The following is a 9,165-nucleotide window of genomic DNA, read 5'->3' as shown; positions in this document are numbered from 1 at the left end:
TTATACCAATTGACTAGAGTTATGCAGCTCAAGAACCATTTCATGCCTTGCAATTTCCTACGGATTATTAGCACTTTCCATAATGACTCATTGCGAAGAAGATACGTCTTAATAATGCGACATGCAATTTATACTCCCATGCCTAATCGAAGTGCACTATCATAATTCCGTTTTGTAAAGATGGGCATTAATCAATCTAGTTAATGCATAAAACTTACTTGCTAGACATGCATAGAAATCTTATGCTTGCTTTATTTTTGTTCGTTTTATTGAAAAATACTAATGACCAAATTCTTCCATCGAGAGCTATCTCTTTTAAATTAGTCAAAGTATTTAAACGAAAAATGCATCCTATCTTCAAAAATGATCCATGCACGTTTGAATTATAACGATGTAAATCAAAATTAAGAAGAAAAACCTGGACTTGTGGTGAAATGTCCACATGGATGTTAGGAGACGATCCTCCTGCGGTTGCGCCTTGTGCTTTCTTAGGAGCCATCGCGAATGCGACCTTTCCGTCTTGGATGCGGCTTTGCGAAACTCCCTTTGTAATTCCACCGTCCTTTATGAATTTTTTTCCTTCCTTTCGTAGAAGCTCCGATGCAAATTGTATACACGGAAAGGGATTTAGCACTCGGGCTAATTGGGAGATTGAAGGAAATCCAAGGGAAAAAGCTTAATGAGCCTTTTTAAAGGCCTCGAATAGGACCCACGGGAAAGGGGGTACTAACTGGACTTTTAACATATTGAAAAAAGGCCAAAGGGTATAAAAGTCCTTAAAAAAAGGATATCTCCATGGAGGGGGAAAAAGAAACCCACGGGAAAATGTTTAAATCCCGGGGAGGGTGGAAAAGGGGTTATAAAACCCTTAGAGAGGAAGGCTTAATAAAGCCACGGGAATGGGGCTTTTTATTTGATCCCAAGGGGGGGTAGTTTTAAGATGCCCTAGGTGGGCAAAAGGAGGAAAAAGGGGGGGAAAAGGAAGGGGTGTCTAAGACCTTTGAAGGGAATTTTGTGTGGGGGAAAAAAAGGGGCTTAAAGAGGAGTTTTTTTGTATGGGGGGAAACAATATGAAAGGGGGCTTAAATAGGCCACATGAAGGGGGGCTTCTTAGGAGGCTTGAGAAGCTTCCTAAGAAGCTTTTGAAGCTTCTAGGAGCTTGGCTTGGAGCCCCACGTGGCGAGAGGGGAGGCGATGACTTTTGGTGGCAACTGTGGACAGCGCTGGGCGGCAAGAAACAACAGTTCGATGGCGACCGAGCGAGCTGAAGAGCAGCGGCAGCTGGCGTCAACTCCCTCCCTCTCACATGACTTCCTCCACGGCTGCTCCTCAGCGGCATACGGCTCCTCTATCTCACAGCTTCCTTCCCCACTATGGCAACATCAGTGTGTCAGACTGCATCAATGTGTCAACCTCTCTCTCTCTCGACTGCAGTCTCCTTCCATCTACGGCCCCTCCCATGGAATTTATAGAGCTAAGGGAGGGGATTCTTCCCGCCCCCACGCGGCCATAATGCATGGCCTCCTCCCTTAAGCAAGCTTCAACAAGGAGCTTGCTTACCCTTACTATTCCCTTCTCCTCCAGCACGACAGTCGGCTGGAGGAGAGAGGGATAATTTAATTTAAAAAAATTGCCCTTGTTTCCCCCATGAAGAATGTGTGTTTTTTTTTTTGAAAATTGAGAATGTTACACTCCCAAAGGTTGATGATATCGAGAATACACTCCACTTACACGACCATAGAGAATAGTTGAATCCATCCAACTTGCCTTCTTTGGGCAAAGAAGGAAGCACATGCACCTGTACAACAAGTGCCATGTAAGGCATCTTCAAGTTGGTAGACCACACCTTATGAGAAACATGAAGGGAGGGAGGAGAAGAGGGGCTCTCCGAATGGAGAGTCTGCACAAGGGACTTGAACCTCCGATAATCTTGTCGTTGCTCAAAAGAATAAAAAAAGACCTCATTCTCCAAGTCAATAAAGCTGAAAAACTAGTGTTGAGACATCCTCAAGAACCTGCAATCACTCCGAAAACTACATTTGATGAGCAAACAACAAAAAAATACGAGAAATCAGCTGTCACTTGTACTCAGATGGTATCACTTGCAACCAGACGGGGTCGCATGTGTCCAAGAGCAATCGCCTATGTCCAAGAGCAATCGCCTATAGTTAGGGACTGTTGCCAGGAGGGCAGAAGGGCAGAAAATTTTATATTTTGCTACCAAATAATATCGCCTGGCCTAGAGGACAATACCTTCCTGACATACCAGAACTACTTCCGAATGTAGACATTGCTTCTCTATTGCTATAGAAGCTCTAGTCTCTCTTATACTCCATTCCTTAGAGCCCCCTAGGCTTTGATATTATATAGAATTACGTGGTGCAATGATCTGAATTTATCAAAGAATAAAGCTCACACAACAAATAAGAGAGAAACTGAGATTTCTTCAATTGTAAGTGAAGTGATACAACAATGGCTTTATCCATCTGTGCACTTCCACAATGAAGCTTAGATGGCGATCCACATAGATTCTAGGTTGAGGAGCTTGAGGTTAATCTAACTGGGCAAATGGATAATCATGGTTCTAAGAGGACCTTTTTATAGCCTCTAAAGGTGGTCAGTCGAATTGACCAGCATACATATTTTATCAACTATCGCACATCAACCGATATCCAAAGAATATTTCCTTTGCCATCAAGTAGAGGGCGCTGTCTTCCAATCCCTAGACCATCGGGTCGAGGGTGCTGCCTTCCAATCCCTGCAGGCCTCCCTAGAATCCCTAGCGGGAGAACAAATTCTTGGGACCCTAAATAAGGGCACTTGATAACCCACATCCCAAAACTCCATACAATGTGCATTGAGTCGCTACCAACTAACTGTTCCATCTAACCCATAGGCTAGACCAACATAAGTCACCTTTTTACCATCTGGTCACATAGACCACACCTAACATACAAGCCGGGACCCAACTAATATCCCAACTCAAACATGGCTTCTCCTCATAATGGGGGCCTTACAACATCAAGCACCATGGGTAATTGGCGACACCTTACCAGGGTACCCCTGCTGCAGAATCCTGTCTGCCAACAAGACCAGCAATCTGCAGGCATTACCATCTCACTAAGCCATTACACTTGAGCAGACACATAGTTGAATGCAGTTGCTAAGTTGCAAGCAACAGGGGCATCTATTCCCATCACTTAACATCTAGAAGCAGACAGACATGCACACATTCACATATGCACATACAAACACTCCCACTCATATTGGGTTCTGGAAGAATGAGAAACTAGCCTTCCAGGTAAAACATCTTTTTGTTCCTGAAGTGGACTTGTATAGCACAACTTGTGTGAAAATCACAAATCTGAAAACCTGCACGTTTTCCCCATGACTGAATTGCCCCAAAAATGTAGTTTCCTCATAGAAGGATGGTGGCATCCTTGCCTCATGCTATGAGTTGTTGAAGTATACCTGTTCTGTCAGCTCTGAAAAATCATATATGTATGCAGTAAGGCATCAATCCATCCAAAACTGCATTGAAAGAAGCTAAACAGCTGAAGACAGTTACCTTTCAGCGTGCTTCAACATCTGAAACGGATCCATTTACAAAAACTGTGCTGGCTACAGGAGAGCCCCCAACTTGAATCACTGGTGGTGCTTCCAATCGTGTGGTGAGGGGCAGTTCATCACTGAGCTCCAAGCTTCCTTCCAGCATCTTCAATACAGTCCCCATAGAAGGTCTGCATCCAGGATCCTTTTGGATACACAAGAAAGCAACATGAATTATCCTCTTCACTTGCTCTGCATCATACAGTCCATCCAATCGCTTATCCACAATCTCCATCATCTTACCCTGCCTGCACTTGAGGGCTGCCCACACAGGGAAGTACCAAGATTGTTCATCAATTTCCTCCTCTACAACAATTTGGGCATGATTATTCAAACTGGGATAAGACATGATTAAGGTTGAGTCTACATTCTTTCTGCCGCCCACCAGCTCAAGAAGGACCATCCCAAAACTGTACACATCACATTTCCTGCTCACAACAGCAAAGGACAGCCATTCTGGAGCCAGGTAACCTGGAGTGCCCCTCACCGCTGTCATTACAGCGGAAGAGGACCCCCTTTTAACAAGCTTGGCAAGCCCAAAATCAGAGAGCTTGGGAACAAAGTGCTCGTCCAAAAGTATGTTCTGTGGTTTCACATCAAAATGAATAATGGGTTGAGGGGACTCTTCATGCAGATAGACAAGGCCACGGGCTGTTCCTACTGCAACAGAGAACCTAGTGGCCCAATCAAGAGATGGACGATGCGGATTATAGACACTGCTGCCTGATCTAGAGCTTCCTTGGAACAGCCACTGATCCAAAGATCCGTTTTCCATGTATTCATACACAAGCAACCTGTCAGAGCCTTCTGAGCAGAAGCCCAACAGGCCTACAATGTTGTAATGCCTGATTCCACTTATGGTAGCCACTTCAGCAATGAATTGGTTGAGTCGAGGGGAGATAGGCATGTCCAACTTCTTCACGGCTACCTTTCTGCCATCCAATAGAACACCCTCATATACTGAACCAAATCCACCAGATCCTATCAGTTTGGTGAACCCATTTGTGACCTTGTGGAGTTCATGATAAGAGTACCTGTTGGGAAGCATAAGTAATACACCTTGCAACCCATCATCATCACCATCATCATCTTCTTCTTCTTCTTCATGTTTTGCAGATCGTTTCCCCTTTGATTGGAGAAAACATCCCTGGTTGTGCCTCCAAGCTGAATACAGCAACAGGAACAAGACAACCAAGACAATAACAGCCAGAAGAGCCACAGCTGCAATGACTGCTGGGTGAGGGGAGGAACTCTTGTTGGAGGTGGTGTTCGGAGGGCTCTGCATTTTGAGGAACGAAGAAAACTGCACTGAGGGAACACTGAAGAAGCTGACATTGGAGATGGTGGCTGGAGGGCTGTCACCAAACGGGAGGCAGAAAGAAGTCCCATAGTGGTAAAAGAAGCCTGAGCAAGAGCAATTGGTTGCACAGCTGTTTTGGCATTCTGAAAGGGGCTGTGTATTGGAAGAACTGACCTCAAAAATCGTACCGATAGACACCAGTGTGGTAGAATTGAGTTCCACAAAAAAATGATTGCTAGAGTTGCTGCAAGTGAGAGGCACAGAACGCTTGCAGCCTTGAGACGCATCATTCGAGTCAACGAAGGCGAAGGCCCCACTTGTCAGATTGGAATTGTCTAATTGAGATGGGCACCTGCACATCCGATGGGCGCCAAAGGATACTTGAGAGCAGATGCCATAAGGGCCACAACAATCAGGTGTGAAGCAGATGTTAAAGTTCTCTCTACCCGAGAAAATGTAGTGCTCCCTACTGGTTTCGTCCTGGATGTAAGTGTAGCCTCGGGGAATCCCATCATTCTCAAGTCTGAAGAAATCGGATGGAAACAGAGTAGAATTGAGCGGGAAAGGGTTGTAGAAATACCTAGTATCTGTCCCTGTGAAATTGTAAGAGCAATCACTGCCCTCACCAAAAACAGCAAGGTTTGTGCCTTGGAATCTCGCGAACGAATGGTTAGACACCGGGAGCCCACCACTGGCGCACGAATTGGCATCTCCAGGGTTGATGACAGCCTCGGTCACATTGACAGTAGGGTTTCTTGAGAGCTCCAACACAGAGGTACCCAGCAAGCGGCTGAGGTAATCATCCACAGTGCTGTTGACAGTGATGAACCAGTAACCGAGGGGAACAGGGGAGGAGGAGACCATGTAGAAGATCAGGCCCCCTGCCATCATCTCTATTACATAATGGCTGTTGTTGCTCAGGATCCTGGACCCATCTCCGAGAACCTGCCCTGCAACCATGGAGTCTCCTGGGTGGTCCTGGCTCTGCCAGAGCACATTGGTACTGGAACTATTCCTGCTGCTGTTGTTGCCGCCATATATGACCAAAGCCCCTGCTTCTTGCATCTCCATGGAAGCGACCGGCCCCTGCAGTTGCCACACGAGGCGGCCATCGCCGTCTCTGAGAACAAGCTCTCTGTTGGAGTTGAGACCGAGAGAGACCAGCCCGCTCTGCCCCACCTGCCGCAGGGGCCTGCTCAGATTGAGCTGCCACACGGGGACTGCGAAGGCGGCCCCCCTCGCGTCTTTCTTGCTGGTGCCCAGGCACACGCTCAGGAAGACCGTGCTGGGGACCGAGGAGTGGTTGTCTATGAGGGCCAGGAAGCCGAAAGAGAAGCCCTTCTTCCCGGAGGAGAAGGGGGCTGAGCTGAGAATGGGGGCAAACAGGGTCTGATTCGCAGCAAGAGAGTAGGCATTCACAAGGACGTTAGAAGAGGAAGCTACAGACTCAAGAGACAGGTCCGGAGAGAAGGCCCAATTTGCAGGCAAGTCTAGGGTGCTCCCTTCAGCTTCTTGGCTGGCACAGAACAGAAAGAAGACGACACTAACAGTGTAGATGACGATGAGGAGGCGGAAGCATGCAATGGTAGCACCTCCTGCGGCCTCTTGTTTGCTGTGCAGCATCATCATGTTTGCTTTTTTTTTTAATTGGGAAGTAGATGCTTTCCCTCTCAGGCGAATACTAACAATGGCATGCAATTCACAGCATGTTATTTTTTGGGTGCATTTGCCTCCGCCTCAACTTTCAAGATATCTTCCACTCAGGACAAGCCCATTTTCCGTTTCCTATGTGTGGTCTGGATCCATGTTTTAATAAGGGTATTGTCACACACGCAGTCCTTGGCCAGCCCTTGCTGTACTTTTTGGATGTATAGCACATGTAGTCCTTACTATACTTTTTGGATGTATAGCAAGAGGGTTTGGGGGAAAAAATTTCAAGCAAGAGGAAGTATATCATTTTTCTTCATCGTGCCTCTATTGAGACAATATTTTATATATAAATTTTAAATATATAACTATATCTTGAGAAATTTACCAAGATGAAGGAGTTGTAGGTTGAAACTAACCCATCTTTTTCCAAAACTCGGATATTAGCGAGTGAGTGGTATGTGACACCTTGTTTAAGTCTCATACTTGCTATAAAAGGGGCTAGCTTATTAGACATTAGAAAAGACTAGTCATGATCGCATAATCCTAAGTCATGTTACATACCTATTGGATAGAGATGTTGTGCAAGGGGCATGGATAGATGTAGCAGAAGATAATTAGACAACTTGTCCATCTAGACTACATTTTTTCCAACAAAGTCTCTATGAATGGAGAAGCTAGACCATATATGTAACATTACCCCAAGGTTAATCATCCAAACATGTATTAAATGCATTATAGGCTGCCAAAGGCAAGGTGAACTCACGTTCCTCTGAAAACATTTGCATCCGGCGCCTAACTAAGCTTTTTATTAGCAATTCCCTTAAAGGCATGCTAGGGGATCTAGCAACTAGCTTCTTCCTTGGGGGGGGTGATTGCCCTTAGTAATTTAGAACTTTGAAGCCTTTTTCCCTTTTTTTCTATCCTTTTTCTTTTTTAAGGAAAAACAATGTTGCAACATCAACATTTCCCTATTCCTATACGGTCGAATGCATTATGCCCCCAATGAGGGAAGAAGGGCACTCGGACGAGTGGTGCCCATGTTGGCCCCTATCTTGGTAGATGTTACATTAGCTAAGTGGCATGCCCAACCTACATGCATGACCATACCCTTGTAATGTTATTCTCTTCTCTTTTTCAAGGTTGAGGATCCACCACCCATAGATGAACAAGTTGAAGGCATTCTCTTTCCACTCCCTATAAGAGAATTTGTTGCTCTAAGTCATATGTTATATGACAAAATATCATTCCATGTACAAAAGCAAATTTACTAAAGCTGCATTGACTTGTTGTAATTATTCATCATGTCAACTTTATCTCATTTCAACTTGAGTAGAAAGAATTTGTTCAAAACTGTGTGTGTAACTTTTTGTTCATCATAGAAGTGGTCAATACAAAAACTTTGGAATGACCTCAAGAAATCTAAGTGAAATGATTTCCCTACATAGTTTGAAGTTTAATGGGCTTAAATACGCTTTTATTGAATGAGGTATCTTAGCGCTAATGAATTAGTACACTTTTTTCTTATCTTATTTTTAACAAAAGAAGATGATGAAACCACAATAAATTGCTTCTAGAAACTAGAATATTTTTATGCTTAAACAATTAACAATTTAAATAGAGTTTAAACTAGAGAGAGAATCAAAAGATGGGAGCTCCTAAACTCCTCGCATGTAGTGATCATTTTCAAGTATGCTTCTTTATCTTCTAGCTTCAAAGTTTGAACAATCACGAGAAGAGATCACAACTTGGTAGCTCATTCATGTTTTATATATTAAAAGAAAACATGCTGAAAGCAACAAAATGATGCTCATCCTAAGTTGCACATCTACAAAGACTTTGAAATAATTAACCACACTCAAAACTACATACACCTCTTTCTTATCTTATATTTAAGAAGACGTGGTGATGTAGCTGCAATAGCATGCTTCTAGAAAGTGAATATTTAAAGTCCAAACAATTAATAGTGTAAATATAGTCTAAACTAGAAAAAGAAGCAAAATATGGGAGCTCCTAAGCTCTTAGTGTATAGTTATCATTTTTTATAATGCTTCTTAACCTTCTAACTTCAAAAATTTAACAATCACAAAGAGAGATAATAAGTTGGTAGCCCATTCATGCATTATATAGTAATGGAAAACAACCAAAGGTAATGCCAAAAACAACAAAATCATACCAATCCTAGGCTGCACATCTACAAAAACTTGAAAAACATAGCCAACTTAAACTTTTTGAACCATATATATATAGAGAGAGAGAGAGAGAAGAGGGGGATTTTTTGGATATGTGCATGTGGTACCTTTTAATGCTCTCTCTCTCTCTCTCTCTCTCTCTCTCTCTCTCTCTCTCTCTCTCTCTCTCTCTCTCTCTCATGAATAAATGAATGAATGAAGCTAAGAGGAGAGAGGAGAGAGGAGAATGAGCTAAAGAGAGAGAATGTGAGAAGGAAGAAGAGAAAGAAAGACTAGAAGAGAAGAGAGAAAGACAAGAAAGAGGGGACAAAAAGGAGGAAGCCATGGAAGCTAAAGATGAAGGTGAAGAGTATGTTCTTAATAATAACTAGATGCTGTAAATTGGGACTTTTACACCTTATATACCCCGTTTAGTGT

General features: G+C 43.6%; 1 protein-coding gene across 1 annotated transcript; it reads right to left on the bottom strand.

Annotated features, from left to right (window-relative positions):
- Nucleotides 1–2,424: 2,424 nt before the first annotated feature.
- Nucleotides 2,425–6,657, bottom strand: LOC148021371 (G-type lectin S-receptor-like serine/threonine-protein kinase SD2-5). Its single transcript, XM_087699231.1, has 2 exons — nt 3,569–6,657; nt 2,425–3,485 (listed from the first exon to the last, which is right to left on the bottom strand). The coding sequence occupies exon 1, from the start codon at nt 6,536–6,538 to the stop codon at nt 3,572–3,574; it is 2,967 nt and encodes a 988-aa protein (XP_087555357.1). The 5' UTR covers nt 6,539–6,657; the 3' UTR covers nt 2,425–3,485; nt 3,569–3,571.
- Nucleotides 6,658–9,165: the final 2,508 nt, after the last annotated feature.

This window comes from Lygodium microphyllum, chromosome 18 (assembly GCF_053477565.2).
Source record: "Lygodium microphyllum isolate KBCC chromosome 18, Lygodium_microphyllum_v1.1.10, whole genome shotgun sequence".
In the NCBI taxonomy this organism is placed as follows: Eukaryota; Viridiplantae; Streptophyta; class Polypodiopsida; order Schizaeales; family Lygodiaceae; genus Lygodium; species Lygodium microphyllum.
Note: the sequence above shows the minus strand (reverse complement) of the source record. Positions and strands in the feature narration are given on the sequence as shown.